A 20,296-nucleotide genomic window follows, 5' to 3' on the forward strand; every position below is an offset into this window, starting at 1 on the left:
AACAACAACAACATATTGAGGGCAAAGAAAAAATAAGTCCACAGGTACCAAGATATGATTTTGAATCAATTCCATCTGAATCAAGATCATCTTAATAATAGGTTTGAGGCACTGAATGAACACCAATGATAGAAGACCAGATGATGTAATTCAAAATGTAAAATATTTCTTCTTTTAACTAAATTTGTCATGGGGTGTACACCTATATTTGAGCCTCAGTAAAATTTACCTGCAAAATAAGTGAAGTAGAGCAAATAACTTACTAAGCCTGGTAAGATAAAATAATATCTTGGTTATTATTTTTTTCTCTATGGATGCATTTGTATAATTAGTCTTGAAAATCATGTAAAGAAGAAAATATCATCTAGTGACAACTTATATAATTTATATATCAGTTTAGAAGAGAATGAGATTGTTCACAGCTTTAGTTTACTTGGCTCCACAGTCAACACTCTTGGCACCAGTAGCCAGGAAATTAAAAGACGTACTGCGATGGGAAAGTTTGCTGTTAGGGACCTCTCCAAAGTACTGAAGAGCAATAGCATCTCTATGGAGACTAAGGTGCATCTGATACAGGTCATGGTCTTTGCTATCACTTTTTATGCGTTAGAGAGTTGGACAATGACTAAGGAGGATAGAAGGAAATTGATGCTTTTGAGCTGTGGTGCTGGAGAAGAATATTGAGGGTACCATGGACTGCTAGGAAAACAAACAGATTCATCCTGGAAAGGATTAAACTGGGTGGCTCCCTGTACGCAAGGATTCTGAGGCTCCATGTAACATACTTTGGACATGTTGTAAGGAGGGACCAGTCCTTGGAGAGGGACATCATGCTTGGGAGGATGGAGGGACAGTGCAGGAGAGAAAGGCCCTCTATAAAGTGGATTGATTCAGTGACTGGGGTAATCTGGATGGGTGTGTCAGAATCAGTGTGACTGGCACAGAACAGAGTAGAGTTTAGGGCTGTTGTACCTAGGATCGCTATGAGTCACAAGTGACTCGACGGCACATAACAACAACACCATATAAAATTAGCCTGTCCAACTTTGAAACCCCAGGTTTAAGCTTTTTTACTAAAATGGTTTATTAATAAAATGAAATCCTAATTAAACAATTTCAATTGAGTGTTTGAAATGTTGCTGCTAACATTCAAGAGCAAAATGACAGGCTGAAGCTCACTAACGTAAAATGTCAAGTAAGGAGGTGAAGGAAAAAGAGTTGATGAGAAGAGTAACATCATCATGAAAGGTGTAGAAGAAGTCAAAAGGCAAATTTCATCACAGAAACTTATGTACAATGAATGAGTTCCAAAATTCAGTGTAAATAATTGTTCATTGCTGCTAAGTTTATTTGGACTCACAATGACCACATCTGTGCAAAATAGAACCATACTCCATAGTTTTAAAGCTGTGTTCTTTTGAAAGCAGATTGCCAAGCCCGCCTTCTGTAGGACTTCTTGCTCTATTGAAATTTCCAAACTTCTTTTGGCCAACTTGTTTACACCACCCATGGTCTCTTATGTGTTTAAGAAACAAGATTTCTTTAGCACAATATCACCTTAAAAATGCAAGACTGATGATTCCATCACTGAATAGAGAGCATTCTCCTAAGGATTCTTTGAAAAGCTCTCTTGATGTCCCTGTTCCTCAGACTATAGATGAAAGGATTCAGCATAGGTGTGACCACTGTATACATCACTGAGGTGACCATGTTCTTCCAGGATGAAGATGATATTCCAGAACTGAGATACACACCAAGGCCTGTACCATAAAATAAAGAAACTGCAGAGAGATGAGACCCACAGGTAGAAAATGCTTTATACTTCCCGTTAGCTGAAGGGATTCTCAATATGGTGCTCATAATTCGAGTGTAGGAAAAGAAGATTCCCGAGAAGGGAACAACACCCAAAATACTAATCACCATATAAAGCAGGATATAGTTAACAAGTGTGTCTGAACAGGCAATTGTGAGAGTCTGAGCAAGTTCACAGTAAAAGTGTTTAATTATCAAGTTGGTGCAGAAGGAGAGACGCAGTACTAACAAGCTCTGAATTAAGGAGTATGTTAAACAAATGGACCAAGACACAAGAACCAACAAACCACAGAGATGGGTGTTCATGATGACTGAGTAGTGCAGGGGATAACAGATGGCTATGAACCGGTCATAAGCCATGACAGTCAGAAGAAATGTGTCCATGCCTCCAAAAACCATGCAAAAGTACATCTGAGTGATGCAGCCTGAATAGGAAATGGACTTGCTCTGAGTATAGATGTTCACTAGCATCTTTGGGATGGTGGTGGAGGTGAAACACATGTCAGTCAAGGACAGATTGGATAGAAAGAAGTACATTGGGGTGTGGATATAGGAGTCAGAAATTACAGTCAGGATAATGAAGAGGTTTCCAAGCACAGTGACTACAAACATGGACAGGAACATTCCAAACAGGATTGACTGATGCTCTGAGTCCTGAGAAAATCCAAGGAGGAAAAATTCTGAAATGCTTGTTTGATTTCCTGGCTCCATCTTGCTGAAAAGTCAGCAAACAAATTGGAGAGAGGAGAGAACATGAAATAGACACTAGTTAGATTGTAGATTTTTTTTCTTTCCTTGATTTCTTCAAGTGAAAAGTATAGTGTAAAGCCGTCAACATTATCAAATTTAGGAATCTTATATACTTTCATTGTCATACGCAACATTTGAGAAAGACATCAAACCCTGTCCCTTGACCTCTGGAACACTTCTTTATCTTTGGTTGAAAAATTCACATTCACTATAAGACACATATGAAATGGAAGCCTCAGTGAACCTTCCTAACTTCATCCAGGTGCTCTGCCATACCTGTAATAGAACTATAACCCTCAAAGAAAAGAGTTATATAATCATGTCTGAGTGGTGCATAAATGAGAGAGAGGAGGTAACATCTGGTCAAAATACTGCTGAATGAGGAGGATTTTGCTTTGCTTCTGAAGGAAGAGGTAGAGGGAAGGAAGATAGGCAGAATTAAATGTTAAAGAAAGTGAAAAGAAAGGAGTGGAGAAAGGAACAAAGAAAAGAGGGAACACGGAAGACATGAGGGATGGAGGGAGGGAGAGATGGATGGATGGAAGGAAGGAAGGAAGGAAGGAAGGAAGGAAGGAAGGAAGGAAGGAAGAAGGAAGGACGGACTTTTGGAAATGGATTGTCAAGCTTCGCAAATTGATGGCCCACATTAATAAATGCTTAATGTTCTAGACATATTGACATCCTGAAGAATTAGGACCAAGTGCTTATGGACATTTGTCACATGAAAAACTCTATTTTTCATTTAAGCTTAAGAGATTAAATGGTCTTGGGTGGACTTTACCTTTGCTCTGCTGCAAGACACCAAGGCCTGTGTAGCATGGCTGGCCCAGGAGCATCTTCCAGCTACACTTCCTCAGTATCTGTTAAAGGCTATGGCCAAGCCCAGACACACTCACTGCCTGGCCAGTGACGGAACCACTGCCTGCCAGGTTGAAGGGCTGCAGTTGTAGAATACAATTGCACTCAGAGCACTACACCACTGCTCCCACTGCCTGGAGACTCTAATACCCCACTGCACGGGGACTGCCCTGCTGCTTCCTCTGTTGTCTAGCACCAGCAGCACCAATATCACAGGCACTTTGGGTGAAACACTGCTATCTAACTACATCACATGGGATATCTTAAGCTCAAGTGGTTGAGGCCAAATGGAGGTGCAATTTCAGGAAGGCGATAGTCATTCCACTCCTGGTTGACTGTTCTCAAGAAGAGAACACAAATATACAGGTCCTACACAAAATATTCCCATATACTGGATAATTATATAGTTACAACAGCCTAACATCAACTAAGAAAAGACTCATTTCACTGTCAAGAAAGCAGCAGTCAGCCTCAGTCATCATGAATAAACAAAATAAACACTCACCTAAAAAAAGGGAAACCCAAAGAATACACCAGATAGAGAGAACTAGAAGAAATGTGTTGATGTGGGGTTATTTGAATGCCTAAAGAAGAAGCCTCAAATTATGGAAGAAACAATGGAAGACACTAAGACAGCAAATACCTCAGAGACAGTAATCTAGAACAACTATTTTGATGAGGAGTAACTCGAACAGCTACAGAAGAAAATGTAAAAGATGGAAGAAAGAATTGATAGTATAAAGAGGTACAAGAACTTAAAACATCATCAGGAGACAGGGTAAAGCCAACACAGTACTGGAAATAACAGAAAAGCATAAAAATGCAATCCAGAATATTAAGACAAAATGGCAGAAATGTTAAACACACTGATGTGACAAAAATGTAAAACTGAAGAGATGGAACAGAGAGTCCGTGAGCTGGAAGACAAGAGCCTCACTAGAAACATACTAGAAGAAAAATTATAGATGAGATCTAAAGAATATTAATAAAACATTAGAATCATGTGAAATGATATCAAACAGAATAACATATGTGTGAGTGGAATTCCAGAATATGGGAGTGTCAGGGAAGTCATGGAGAAAATTTAGGAAGAAGTACTAGAAGAAAAGTTCCCTGACATTTTGAAGAATGAAAAATTTAATGTTCAAGAAGCACAGTAAACACAAAATAGGCTTGACCCAAAAAGAAAAACATCAAGACATAACTTAAAACTTAAAAAAAACTTAATATAGTCAAATTCTCCAAATTAAAAGATAAGAATAGAAGTCTAAAAGCAGCATGAGAAAAACAAAGAGTCACCTACAAAGGGGAAACAATTAGATTAATTTCTGATTTCTCATCAGAAACCATGTGAGTTAGAAGACAATGGGATGGCACAAACAGAAAGTTGACAGAAAACAGTTGCCAGCCAAGGATCCCAGCAAGCTCTCCATCAAATAGGAATGAGAAATTAGAGTCTTTGCAGCAGAGAAGGAACTTAAGGAATTTGTGAAAACAAGACAAAAACTGTAAGAAATATTAAGGGAAGTCTGAAATAGAGATGCTAAAGAAAAGTGGATAGACAACAGTAACAAGAAACAACAGAAAAAGAAACACAGCAATATGGCAAAAATAAAACCTGGTTTGAAAATAAATAAATTTCATATGATTACTTGTATGTTATTGTGAAACACAATTATAATAATGTGCCAATCAAGAGAAAAAGAGTAGCAGAACCCCAAAACTCATCAATATGTATCCTACAAGAGACACATCTAAAAAATGGAAAGACAGACCTAAAGTCAAAGGCTGGAAAAAATACACCAAGCAAATTACAGTCATAAAATAGCATAAGTGGCAATATTTATCTCTGATTAAATAGACATCAAAATGAAAGCCACCATGAAAGGTAAGGAAGATAATTACATACTGATTAAAGCACAATAGATCAAGAAGACATAACCTTGATCAATGTCTATGCACCAAATAATAGACCTGCAAAATACATAAAACAATCATTAACAGATTTGAAGAAAGAAATAGACAGTATTACAATAGTGGTAGGAGGCTTCATCACACGAAAGGATAGATCAACTTAAAAGAAACTTAACAAGGATACAGAAGAGCTAAACAATACAATTAGCCAACTTGACCTTGTGGATGCATTCAGGGTACTGCACCCAACTAAAACTCAATTAACTTTCTTCTCCAGTGCACATGGTACATTCTTCAAAATCAATCCCCTATTAGCACACAAAGCAAGCCTCAAAAAATTAAAAAAATATTTAAATAATACTAAGTGTCTTCTCATGGAGAAACAAACAAAGTTATACAAGTATTCAGGTCTTTCATTCATAGGGTCACGATGAGCTGTCTATAACTCGATGGCACTTAACAACAACAACAATGGCAACATAGAGAGAGCTCTGTTGGCCTACTGGATAGAAAGTTCTGCTACCAAGCCAAAGGTGGGTGATTTTAATCTGCGGCACTCACGCCTGGTTTAAATTGTTATTTGTCAAACATTCTTCTAAGTGGTATAGCACTGGTCTGTGCATTGCTGTACTGAGGTAACTCATGGTTGCTGTGATGCTAAACACTGTGAAACTGATGTGCCAAACGTGATAATGATTATCCATGGTGGACAGTGTTTGGTGGAGCTTCCCAATTAAAACAAGCTTGGAAGCAGGAGTGGCATCCACATTCAAAATAGTTTGCCTCTGTAAAATCTATGGACATGGAGAAATGACCAAGTCATACAAGTGTTCAGGTTTTTCATTCATTGGGTTGCTATGAGTCATCTACAATTTGACAGCACTTAACAACAACAACAATAAATGTCTTATCAGAGCACAATGCCATAAAACTAGAAATTAATCAGGTAAGTCTTACAAAACTGCCCACGTGGAAACTGAATAAATTTATACATGATTGGGTTATAAGAGAAAGTATATGGAATCCTACAGGACCTCCACAAGATAAAGACTGATAATACAGTGAGAAAATGGGTAAAAGACATGGAAAGAATTTTAATGGAGGAAGATATTTGGATCTCCAATAGACACTTCAAGAAATGCTCAAAATCACCAGAAATAAGAAAGATGCAAATCAAAATCACAATGAGACAACATCTTACTCCAATAGCAGTGTGCAAAGTTTAACAAGACAAAAAGTAATAAATGTTAGAGAGGATGTGGAGAAAAAGGAACTATTATACACTGTTGGTAGAATTGTAAAATGGTACAACCATTCTGGAAGGCAGTTTGGCATTTCCTAAGAAAGCTGAACATAGAAATTTCCTATGATCCAGCTATTCCAGTGCTTGAAATATACCCTGGAAAATGAGAACCGAGACACAGGGACTTGTATACCAAAGTTCATAGCAGCATTATTCACCATCGCAAAAACATGGATACAGCCCAAATGTCCAAGCACAATCTAACAGATTGAGAAATTATGGTATATTCACACGATAAAATAATGGTATATTCACATGATAGAATACTATGCAGCACCCAGGAGCAATGATTTTGTAAATCATTACCTAACTTGGGAGGGACTGAAGAGCATTATACTACGTGAACTAATTCAGTCTCATAAGGACAAATATTGTATAAGACCATTATTATAGAGTGTGTATGAGTATCTAAAGGGAGGAGAATGGGAGCAGAAAGGTTAGGAAGGGCAAAGGTTGGGTGCAGGGTGGGTGGTTAATCAGAGGGTCATAAAATTTGATGGGTGGAGGTAGGACTGGGTAAAGGAAATGGAAAAGATGTGGTGTAAAAAACAGTGTATATAAACTTTGAAAATAAACTAGTAAAAAATAAAATTTTATTTAAAAAATATTAAATAGTCTCAAGGAAAGCATTGCAGTACCATTACGTTACTACAATAGTCAAACATATATTTTTTTAATAATAATGTGTATAATATTCATGAAATACTTACACAAGTCAGCAATTTGACCAAGGTATTTACATATGATCACATAAGTGCCAGGCAGATGATGTTTAGACTGGCACAGGAAATATGGGCAGAGGGTACTCATCTAGCCCTTTCTCTCTTTAGCTCTCTTCCTTTGATGTCCTGAGTTCTGTAATCAGAGAAGAGCAATGAATCTTTTAACCAGGAATAAGGAATTGAATTAAATAAATAAAATACCTTCATTGTAAGTATTATTATACTCTTAATATTCTCTAATGCCCCAGATGGAGTGTCTGAGATTCAAAAAACACCAACCAACAAACCAAAACCAAACAGTCATATTATGACCATGGATTGAACAAATGTGGCTACAAACCTTTATTCTCACCCTTTTGGGAAAAAGCTGTTTGAAGCCATCTCTAATGACATCTCATCAGTGGAGAAATATTCTGAGACAATGGCTATAGTTCCTCTCTGAAGTCAGTAATATATAAAAAAAGATTTCTTTACTTCTTTCTTAATGGATGTAGTTAGCTCACATGTATTCCTATTTATTTTGTTTAAAAAAGTAGACAAAACCAAAACTTGTAGCTACAGAGTCAATTTCAGATCATGGAAACTACATGTGTTAGAGACTTCTCTAATATTTAAGATCTGTGACATATAGTTTTATAAAATTTAAGATCTATTATTCTTTTAGATTTTCTAGGCTTTTAGATTTTCACAGAGGCAAATAATTATTTCTTCCAGAATTCTGGTGGGTTGATTCAAAATGTTAACCTATACATTACTAGTCTCCAAACTATTTGTTCCACTCAAGGATTTGTTGTTGTTGTTAAGTGTCATCGAGTCGCTTGCCACTCATAGCGACCCTATGTACAACAGCCCTAAACTCTGCTCTGTCCTATGCCAATCGCACTGTCTCTGACACTCCCATCCTGATTATCCCAGTCACTGAATTAATCCACCACATAGAGGGCCTTCTCCTCCTGCACTGTCCCTCCACCCTCCCATGCATGATGTCCTTCTCTTTGGATATACACAAGACCTGGGTATTGTGTGAAAGATGCTATGTATGTTAATGTCATCAATTGCATCGAAGTAACAATTCAGTATACTACCAGATCTATTCAAGTACCTTCTTTATTGGTTTGCAGCTTCACTTCAATTCCCACATAGCTATCTATCTATTTCCTAAACATAAATTTGATTGCTTCACTATTGTTGTTGTTATATGCCATCGAGTCACCTGTGATGCAGGTGACCCTATGTATAATAGTTTTGATGCCTCTTCTATTGTGATTCAGTTTCACTGACTCTGACAAACCTGCCCTCATTACCCAAGTTACTATATCAATCCATCTCATGTAGCATCTTCTTCTCCTGTAACACCCCTCCACCTTCCACGCATGATGTCTTTCTCCAAGGACTGGTCCCTACTGGCCATGTGCCCAAAGTATGTGAGATGAAGCTTCAAAAACTTAGCCTCCAAAGACAAACTTGGTTTCACTCTTTCCAAGACAGATGGATTTGTTTTATTGGCAGGCCATAGTATGTTCAAGACTCTTCTCCACCACCACAATTCAAAGCCATTGATTATTCTTCTGTAGTCATTGTCATTGTCCAGCTCTGTGATCCTACATGTAATCACGAAGACCATGGCCTGGATCAAGCACACCTGAGTCTTTAGACTGCTATTGTTGCTTCTCAGTACTTTGGAGTAGTCCCTGACAGGAGATTTTCCCAGCACAATTCATCTTTTGATTTCCTGACTGCTGGTGCCAACACGGTTGATTGAGGAGCTGAGCAAGCTGTAATTGTTAGCAACCTCAATCTCCTCTCCATCTGTCATAGTGCAGCTATTTGGCCCTGTGGTAAGAATCTTTGTCTTCTTGATGTTGAGCTTCAATCCATATTGAAGACTACAGTCCTTGATCTTAAGCAAATGCTTTAGGTCCTCCTCAATTCAGCAAGCAAGGTTGTGTCTCTTCAATAATCTTCATATTATCAGGCGAAAACCTGCTGGCTTGGTGTAGATGGCTTTCTAGAAACAAGCACACATCTGATCTTCCAATATCATTTCTCAACTCTTACAATAAAATCTAATCAGTGTAAAAAGCTTCCATTTGCCAAGATTGGCCATATGTGGGTTTTTGTTGTTTTTTAAAAAAGTTATTTTTTTTGTCTGTGTACCGTCAAATCAAATCTGACTGGTACAGGAGGAGATTGCCCCTCCTTCTCCAGCAGAGCATCTGGTGGATTCGAACCACATATCTCTGGGACTGCAGTGCAGCTTCTTGCCACTAGGCCACCAGAGCTCCCTTAGGCCATATGTTTTTATGTATTCATAGTTATTAAAGAATCTTTGCATCTTCCTAAAATATTATCTACTTCCTTTTCCTAATACCTATTTGTCATTGGACATTTGGTACTTCCATCAAAGTTTGGGTGTTTTCTGATCCTAGTGTCCCTGAATGGCTGATAGAGTTTTGGGACACAAAGAAAATCAGTTACTGTTGACTTTGACTTTGGTGACCTCATTTATGTCAGGAAATATGTGCTCCATAGGATTCAATGAAAGAGGTTTTGGAAGTAGACTGCCAGATATTTCTGAAGTATGGGTGTAATGTGCAAACACCATAAAAAGAACAACAACATAGACAGTCTTCCAAGCATCCTGAAAAATCTACAGCCAGAACAGGATAAAATAGATGAATGGGACCTTCTATGAATCAAATCCCTATGCACATCTAAAAACTTCTCCAACAGAGGGAAAGGGGAATCCACAGATTGGGAAAAAATATTTGGTAATGACATGTCAGATAAGGGACTTATATCTAGACTTTATAAAACACTAAAACACCACAACAAGATAAAGGTAAATAACCCAATTTAAAAATGGGCACAGGATATGAACAGACACTTCACCAAAGAAGACATTCAGATGGCCAACAAATATATGAAGAAATGTTCAAAATCTCTAGCTCTGAGAGAGATGCAAATCAAAACAACTATGAAATATCATCTCACTCCAGTAAGAAGAGCAAAATTTAACAGAACAGCAAACAACAAATGTTGGTTAGATTGTGGAGAAACTGGAACCCTTATTCATTGTTGGTGGGAGTGTAAAATGATGCAACCACTATGAAAGGCTGTATAGCGCTCTCTCAAAAAGTTGCAAATAGAAATACCATTTGACCCAGCAATTCCTCTACTGGTAATATACCCTAGAAAAACTCAGAACTGTCACCCAGGCACATATATGTACACTCATGTTTATTGCATCTTTGTTCACAAGAGCAAAGAGCTGGAAACAACCTAACTGCCCATCAACAACGAATGGATAGAAAAGCTGTGGTATATTCACACAATGGAATACTACGCTGCATTGAAAAACAAGGAACCCATGCAATATTATTCAAAATGGGTAACCCTGGAGGACATTAAGCTGCATGAAATATCTCAGTCACAAAAGGACAAATACTGCATAGTGCCACTGTTGTAGGACAGGACTGACATCAGGGTTGGGGTAAGACTGAGAAAGATGGAATAAATTATGTATACTGCATTGAAACATATGAGGGAGTGAATTGTTTAAAAGTGATATATGATTGGGTATTATGGTTATGACAAGAGTCCATAATGAAAGTTGCATAGTGGAGTGTACTCGGGGCGGGGGAATTGTATACCAATGAAGGAATTTTTCTTTTCAAAGAGAAGAGCGAACTTGGGGGTGGAGGGGTGGGCAGGGCAAAAAATGCAACAATGAATGAATGGAAACCCAAAATCTCTGTAAATGTTCATTAAAATTAATAAAATGATTTTTTTTTAAAAAAAAGAACAATATAGAGTGTGTCAAAATCAGGAAAGGGATGTATGAGGAAGGACTGTATCCTATCTCCATATCAGTTTGTTGATGAAAGCATTTCAAGATGTTGAACTATAGAAAGACAAATGAGTAAGACTAATCAACAACCTCTACGATTAAGGTAATATAACCTTGCTTGCTGAAAAGTGAAAAAAACTTGAAATGCTTGTTGCAGAGGATCAAAGAGCACAGCCTTCAATATGGTTCACATCTACATTAAGAAAACAACAATCCTTGTCACTCAACCAATAGGCAACATCATGGTAGATTGAGAAAAGACTGAGGTTGTCAGTGATGTCATACTTGGATCCTCAATCAACACTCTTAGTATCAGCAGTCAAGAAACCAAAAAATGTGTTGTATTGCAAAAAGATGTCTCCAGAGTGATAAAGGGCAATGAAGTCAATTTAAAGACTAAAGTGCACCTGATTTGAGACATGGTCTTTTCAATTACTTATCATGTATTTGAAAGTTGGACAATCAAAAAGATGCTAGAAGAATTATCAGTTCCTTTGAATTGTGGTGTTGCAGAAGAGTACTGAATATCTCATGGACTGCCAAATGAATAAACAAATTTGTCTCTGAGAAAGTAAAACCAGGGTGGTCCTTAGAGGCAGAAATCGCAAAATTATTTTTCCTACATACTTGGGGCGTGTTGTTGGGGAGTGAGGGACAGTTTTTGTAAAAAGGCATCATGATGGGAAAGGTGGAAAGTGAATGAAAGAGAGGAAGACCCTGAACAAGGTGGATAGACATAGTGACTGTAACAGTGGGCCCAAGTTATAAGAGATGATGAGGATAGCACAGGATAGGGCAACGTTCAGATTTGTTGTTCAAAGGGTGGTTATAAATAGGAGATGACTCAATAGCACCTAAAGACAATACAAATCTCTGGATAAACTTGAACCTCTATTCTTCCAGTTAGCAACTGAGCCTATTACCTTTCTTTTTCACCACCCAGGAATGTTTGGCACATAACAGACTATATCTGTTTGGTTACTATATTAAAGGATGAATGAACATACAGATGTTTTCTTAATGATGTAGCTCATAAACTATTCCTAGGTGTCTATGTCTATCACTCACTCTAAAACCTCTGCAACTATTTATTCTCAAAGAGGCCAATATGTGGCAAGAAATTAACAATAACAAAACAGAGGGAGTAGTATGGAGAATGAGTATGCTTCCTGAGCTTGAGAACACGCCCTATCTGTTGTTTGGTCAAGAGAAACATTATATTTCTTATCTGCCTCCTTTCTGCTTTTCTTGATATGATTGAAATTCTACTTCAACTTAAAAAAAGAAAGAAAATGTCATTATCCAAGTATGTTACCTTAGAATCAAAAGTTAGAATTTAGAGGATGAGAAGGTCAAATGACATTTATATTTCACTCATTGTTCAGAAGCAAATATTTAGTAAGAAATCCTTCTTGGAGATTACTTGCTGTTTACTATGCAAAAGTTTAACTGTTCCTACTTATGCAGGACCACTTGGGATAACAAGAAAACTGATATGATAAGGGCATGTCACAACTTTAAAGAATAGCTCTTCTGTGCACACATGGGGTTCTTGTGAGTCAGAATTAAATCATTAGCAACTGAAAGACCAGCAACTTAATAGAAAAGTGACCTAGAAATTTCAGTACCACCAGGAATGTTCGGAGAACAAAAGAAAAGGTAGTCAAGGGGATGTGTTTTTCTTGCCTGTGTAATTTGTCTATCTTCTTACACATTTCAGCTGAGTATTTACACACTACAGCCACCATAATAGAATCTCCTTTGAAGTTCTCCAAGAACCATGGATAGACATGACAAGTGGAACAATGTTTTGAAGAATTGAAGACACATTCCTGAGGAAATTCAGGTGAAACAGCAGACATCAGAAAGGACTGAACTTGAAATTGGAGCTCCTGTGTTCAGCAATAGGAGAAAAAAGACTAGAAGAGATTAAAACTTCTCTCTCACTGAAAGTGACTCAGGGTGGTGACTGTATCATAATGAGCTTTAGGGCAATAGTGCAGTGATACGTGGTGGCTTTGGAGTTGATAATTCCTTCCATCTCTATCAGCTATTTAATAATATTAAATGAAAAGAGAGCTTGCTACACAATGGTAACTTCTAACAAATATCTACTCATTTTCCTTTCCAATTAAGTAGCCTTTATACCATTTCCCATCCAATCACTTCTTTCCTGATTTTTCACAATACTTACAGGACTATAGAGACTTGGCAACATGGACTACCATAGGGCCAATTCTCCTGGAACTCATTCTTCCATAGAGACTGGCTTGTGAAGACTGCAAACCTGCTCCCCAGATGAGCAAGGAGACAGAGTCCGGCAGGTAGTAGAAGGTTTGACAGATTTTTTTGCAGACAAGGCATGAATATCATGGGTCTGATACGGTAGGGCATTGGTGACTAAATGCTGATGTGTGTTAGTTTCTGTGGTCCTAGGGGCTGAATCCCCTCTGAAGCTTGTTATACAAATTGGTCAGTGGATCTTCCATTCCCTCATCAGTTTGGCTTCTCAAGGGCAGGGGACACACAGGGAGGGATCTCTGACTTGTCAATTTCTTATCCCTAAGGTCAGCTTTGGGATTAACTAGGTCTCTTTCTCCTCTGTCCCTTTCCTCTGGGAAGAATCACTCCAGTGTTGCTTGCATATCCTCCTGGGAATGAGTCTTACCATTTATAAGTTATAATTATCTTATTAAGTAGATGAGTAAGAAATAATTGTCAGCAGCCCCCATTCCCCAGGGGCGGGTGGCGCGCCTGGCCTTCTTTGGCCAAGCGGCAGCAGCAGTGCCAAGGCGTCAGAGGGAGACGAGCGCCCTGCGCAGTGACAGTGATGCCTGCGGGAGCTCCACTCACCGCTGTCCCCTGAGAGCCTGGTCACCTTTTGGCCGTCCGCCTAGGAGGCTCAGATGGCTCAGGGGAAGACAAACGTGAAAGCCAAGGTAGGGCGCTTCTGCCGCTCCTCCATGGTGCACAGCTCCAGCCGCCTGCTGGAGAGCCTCTCCACCAGCTGGAGCTCAGGGTTGAAGCTTTGAGAGAAGCAGCAAGTGCTATTGAACAAGAGAAAGAAATTCTGCTGGAGATGATTCACAGTATTCAGAACAGCCAGGACATGAGGCAGATCAATGATGGAGAAAGAGAAGGAGTATATCTGACTGCAAACCGCTTGATGGGGCAAACACTCACTGTTGAAGTTTCAGCAGAAACAATCAGAAATCCCCAACAGCAAGAATCCCTGAAGCACGCCGCCAGGATTACCGATGATGTGGTCAATAAATTCCTGGATGATCTAGAAAACGCCAAGAGTCACTTAATGTCACTCTACAGTGCTTGTTCTTCTGAGGTGCCACCGGGGCCAGTTGACCAGAAATTTCAGTGTATAGTCATTGGCTGTGCTCTTGAAGACCAGAAGAAAATGAAGAGAAGATTAGAGACTCTGCTTAGAAAGACTGAGATCTCCGACAAGGCCATCAAGCTGTTAGCGCATTCTAAAGGAGCTAGTTCCAAAACACTGAAATAGAATGCTGAAAACAGATTTAATTAGGTTTTGGTGTGGTTTTGTTGTGGTTATTTTGGTTTGTTTTTTAAGATTGAATTAGTTTTGTAGTCTACAAGTACTTAGAAGTTATGATGTGAATATGATACTATTTTGGGTGATAGCTACTTCTTTTTATTAGGCCTAACCACTCAGTTGACACTGAATGTTGTTCAGGCGAGGAAGATTCTCCAGTGTTATGGTTTTACAAAATAACACAATTAAAGCTAGAAATATTTTCATGACCTATTTAGTTTTTAGATTGAATTCTTAGCTAATAGTAGGATCTAGCACTTAATATTCATATATTTTTTTTTTACTATCCTGCAGATGAATACATACTATGTGTGTGGGGAAACAAATGCTCAGTTAGACACAGAGGGCATGACCTCTCCCCTGGGCTTTGCCTAGTATGGAGAAATGGGGCAGAGGGGGCATTTGGTCAACTAGAATTTTGCTTTAAGCACACACGGCACTTGTAATGTTAATAAAGCACTCTGTTTAGATGATACAAAACAAGATTTGTCACTCCTTTCATTCAGCATGTGCAATTATATATTCACATCATCTTTTTTTTTAAAGGGATCATTTCTATAAAATTTTAATATTTTCAAAACGGCAGTGTTGGAATTGGCTTTCTTTTTTAGCTAAGAACTATTGCAGAGTCTACTTGTCAATTTAAAAAACTTAAATGTATTATGTATAAATTGTATCATCATTTCCTTACTCCTTCCCCTTCAGTTAGTTATTCAGGTAGGTGCCAGTTTGTTATGACTGCTGTAAGATCTATGTGCACAGACTATTTTCCTTCTATTTTTTTAAAATTTTCTTTGTATAAATTCCCAAAGTAAAGTTTATTAAAAGGTATGATATGAAAAAAAAGAAATAATTGTCCCAGGATTCACTAGGATAATGGATCCCAACCTTTAATGTTCACCAGAATCACCGTGAGGACATGTCACAATAAAGATTGCTGACTCTTACCTAGATCCTTCCATCTCACAATTCAAAGACTGGTCCTGACAGTTCCTGGTGTTTTTATGTTCCCAGAAGATGTTGATATACCAGATCCACAAGAGAATTCTTTCCTAGGATAATATTTCTCCAGAAAAGACAGTCGCCTTCCTAGAGCATTATTTCCTACATAGTAAAAGCTGCTCTCCAATCATAAAGGCATGTGGTTCAATTCCACCAGCTGCTCAGAGGAAGATAGATGACCAGTCTTCTCCTGACTGATGACTGCCTCTGAAAACCCACTGGAGGGTCAGCTATGACTCTGTTCCAACTCAACAGCTCAAAATAACAACATCCCACTGTAGAGAATATGTCCTAAAGAAACCAAAGCCATGATCCAGATATGTTAAAAACAACCTTCACCAAAAGAACAATCTGGAGCTCTGGTTCATATATAACCTAGCATCTATGCCTTCTAATCACAGATTCACCTAATCACAGTTCCAGATGATGAGACTAGAATCTGCGTTTAAAAGTATGTCCAATGGCTAGATGTTGTTGTTACCTTAGAGTCAGAACCAAGCCATCGCTGACCGCCTGGTGGGTTTTCAGAGGCAGTTAATCAAACAGGAGGAGACTGCACATCCTTCTCCTGAGGAGCAGCTGGTGGCCTCGAACTGTGTATTGCCCTGGGGTTTTATGCGGTAACTCTCTCAAAGTCCCTGTGGTTCTTCCAAAAACCTTTTAGAGTCCTTAGAATAAAACTGGAGCTCTGATGGCTTAATGGTGAGGAATTGTGCTGGCAACGCAAAAGGGCGCGATTTAAATCCACCAGCTGTCCCATAGAAGAGAGATGGCAATCAACTCCTGTGCAATTTATAGCCTCTGAAAACCCACTGGATCAAATACCCACTCAGTTACTTTTCATCAAGTCCTCCCCGGAGGAAATCGATTGGCTACGTAAGCGTAAGCACCTAACGCCTCATAGCCCTACACCCTCTCCATCCCTTTCTGTGGAGAGTGTTCTGTTCCTCTTTATGAAACATACATTCTCTAACAAATTGCAACTTTTTCCACACCACCACTCTTAGTACCTTACTATGTCTTTCAGCAGCTTGGATGTCCCAGACCTTGTTATTGTTTTGAGTTGGTTCCAACTTGATTGTTCCAAATTGATGGTGCATAATAACAACACCAGGAGAAAACTTAAGAGGTAAAGATTCATTAGAGGATTTGGGAGATTCTGATAGGAATATTACACCCAGATCTGCTAGTTATTTGTTGAAATAAGAAAATATCAGAAAGATTTTACCTGTGTTTTATTAACTATGCAAAGTATTTAACAATGTTGATAAAACCAAATTATGGATATAACTACTATGAAGACATAACTACTACTATTGATGCCGTTGAGCTGTGGAGTTGGAGAAGAGTACTGAACATCCCATGGATGGCCAAAAGAACAAAAAATATGTCTTGGGAAAAGTGCAGCCAGTTTACTCTTTGAAGGCAAAGATGCTAAAGCTTTACCTCACATACTTAGGGCATGTTGCTTGGAGGGGCTGTTCCTTGAAGAAGAACATGATACTCAGAAAGGCAGAGGGTCAGCAAAGGAGAAGAAGACCTTTGACTGGGTCGACTGACATGGTGACTACTGCAATGGGTTCTAATGTGCCAGGAAGTATGAGGATGGCACAGGATAGGATGGAGTTTAGAAATGTTGTTCTGAGGGTCACTATGGGTAATACTCAACTCAACATTTCCTAAAAACAACTATGAAGAAAAATAAAAATTTTGTCCTCATGTGCAATCTGTGAATAAACCATTCATTCAAATAGAATAAAAAGATACTGCTTAGTTTAAAGCCAGTAAAGATGTGAATCAGGCTTATAGTCTTTTCCCATACTAAGTTGTGCCAAGAAATCTGGAGGACAGCCAGCTGGCCAACTGACTGGAAAAGATCGATATTTGTTTCTATTCCAAAGAAAGGTGACCCAACAGAGTGCAGAAATTATAGAACAATATCATTAATATCACATACAAGCAAGATTCTGCTGAAAATTTTCCAAAAATGTTGGGAACAATATGTCAACAGAGAACTGCCAGATGTGCAGGCTGGATTTAGAAGAGGTCGTGGTACTAGGGATATTATAGCTAATGTTAGATGGATCTTGGCAGAAATCAGAGAATACCAGAAGAATGTCTATCTGTGCTTCATTGACTATGCAAAGGCTTTTGACTGTGTGGATCACAACAAGCTATGGCTGGCTCTGAGAAGAATGGGTATCCCAGAACATTTGATTGTGCTAACGCAAAACCTATACTTGGACCAAGAGGCAGTGGTCAGAACAAAGCAAGGAGACACTACATGGTTCAAAATCAAGAAGGGGGTCCATCAGGGATGTATTTTGTCTCCATACCTTTTCAATCTGTATGCAGAACAGATCATCCGAGATGCTGGGCTGTAAGAGGAGGAATGTGGCATCAGGATTGGTGGAAGAGTCATCGACAACCTGCATTATGCAGATGACACAACCCTGCTTGCTTAAACTAAAGAGGACCAGAAGCGCTTGCTACAGAAGGTCAAGGACTGCAGCCTTCAATATGGATTGAAGCTCAACATAAAGAAAACAAAGATTCTCACCACTGGTCCAATTGGCAGCATCAGTATGGTTGGTGATGGGATTGAGATGGTTAACAGTTTTAGTTTATTTGGTTTCACAGTCAATGCTCTTGGTAACAGCAGCCAGGAAATCAAGAGACTAATTTCATTGGGAAAGTCAGCTGTGAGGGACCTCTCAAGAGCACTGAAGAGTAACGACATCAGGCTGGAGACTAAGGTGCACCAGGCTATGGTCTTTGCAATTACGTGCTATGTATCAACAATTTGGACAGTGACTAGGGATGATAGAAAGAGAATTGATGCCTTTGAGCTGTGGTACTGGAGAAGAGTGTTGCATATACCATGGACTGCTAGAACAAATAGGTTTGTCCTGGAGAAGATGAAGCCGGAATGCTCCTTGGAGTCAAGGATTCTGAAGCTTCGTCTGACATATTTCGGACATGTTGCAAGGAGAGACTGGTGCTTGGAGAGCGACATCATGTTTGGGAGAGTAGAGGGATGGTGCAGGAGAGGAAGACCCTCGAGGAGATGGATCAATTCTGTGATTGGAGTGATGGGAATGAGTGTGTTTGAGATGGTGAACTTGGCACAGGATAGAACAGCTTTTAGCGCTCTTGTATATAGGGTTGCTGTGAGTCACAAGTGACTCGATGGCACATTAACAACAACAACAACAACAATATATTTATTCAATGTGTATGCTGTGTAAATTATCCAAGAAGCTTAACTGTATTAAGGAGAACATGCCATCAGATAGGACAGGATTAAGAGCTTTTAGTGCATAGGGTTGCTATGAGTCACAGGCTACTCAATGGCACACAATTACAAGGTCTGGAAAATCCAAGTTGCTGAAAGAAATGGTAAGGTAATGAGAGTAGTGGTGTAAGAAAGGTTGCATGCACTTTCCACAGAAAGGGATGGAGAGGGTGTAGGGCTATGTAGGGTTAGGTGCTTACGCTTATGTAGCCAATCTATTTCCTCCTGGGGAGGACTTGATGAAAAGTAACTGAGTGGTTATTTGATCCAGTGGAATGGAGTTACTGGAGTTGTCCATTCCAGTCAGCAGTTGGAGATAACTGTATAAAACCTGAATTAGCATGAAGATCCAAAGTTATGTGTTCAGTCTCCACTTGCTTGAATGCTAGTTGTGTTACTCTGGGGCAATTCTTATTGTGTATGTCAGCTTTCTGAGGTTTTGGCGCCTTCCTTATAAGATAATTTTGTGAGTGTTTCCTTGTCTCTCCTTCCTCATGCTTTTGCCCCAAGTTATTTAGCTCCCAGTTAACTCTTAGCAATATGCAAAAATTCAGTTGAAAGCTGAAGGAAATTAAAACAAATCTACTAGAAGCAATTAAATCAATGATATTGTTCTATAGTTTCCACACTCTGTTGGGTCACCCTTCTTTGGAATGGGAACAAATATAGATCTCTTCCAGTTAATAGGCCAAGTGGTTGTTCTCAAGATTTCTTGGCACAACTTGGTGAGCACATTCACGGCAACATCTGTTAGCTGAAATATGTCAGTTGGTATACCATCTATTCCTGGGACCTTATTTTTTGGTATTTCCTTCAAAGCAGCCTGAACTTCTTCCTTCTCACCATAGGCTCTTGCTCATATGTTATTTCATGAAATTCTTCTGTCTTCCAATTCCTTTCGATACAGTGACTCCGTATATTCTTTCTATCTTCTTTTAATACTTCCTGAATCATTTCATATTCTGCCTAAAGCATCCTTGATTATAGAAACTCGAGGTTTGAATTTGTTCTTCAATTCCTTGAGCTTAAGAAATGCTGAATGAGTTCTGCCCTTTTGATTTTACAACTCCAGCTCCTTGCACATTTCATTGTAATATTTTGCTTTGTTATTCCATGCTGCCTTTTGGAATCTTCTGCTCAGCTCTTTACTATCTTGAATTCTTCCTTGTGCTTTGGCTTCTCTGTGCTCCAGTGCAATCTTCAGAGTTTCTTCTGACATCCA

The 20,296-nt window shown here is 38.9% G+C and overlaps 1 protein-coding gene and 1 pseudogene across 1 annotated transcript; one reads left to right on the forward strand and one right to left on the reverse strand.

Annotated features, from left to right (window-relative positions):
- Positions 1 to 1,584: 1,584 nt before the first annotated feature.
- Positions 1,585 to 2,523, reverse strand: LOC102844166 (olfactory receptor 7C2-like). Its single transcript, XM_006898818.1, has one exon. The coding sequence runs from the start codon at positions 2,521 to 2,523 to the stop codon at positions 1,585 to 1,587; it is 939 nt and encodes a 312-aa protein (XP_006898880.1).
- An 11,592-nt stretch (positions 2,524 to 14,115) lies between these two features.
- On the forward strand, positions 14,116 to 14,750 carry LOC102848761 (annotated as a pseudogene).
- Positions 14,751 to 20,296: the final 5,546 nt, after the last annotated feature.

This window comes from Elephantulus edwardii, unplaced genomic scaffold (genome assembly GCF_000299155.1).
Source record: "Elephantulus edwardii isolate Elephantulus edwardi_28Jun2011 unplaced genomic scaffold, EleEdw1.0 scaffold00237, whole genome shotgun sequence".
Lineage (NCBI taxonomy): Eukaryota > Metazoa > Chordata > Mammalia > Macroscelidea > Macroscelididae > Elephantulus > Elephantulus edwardii.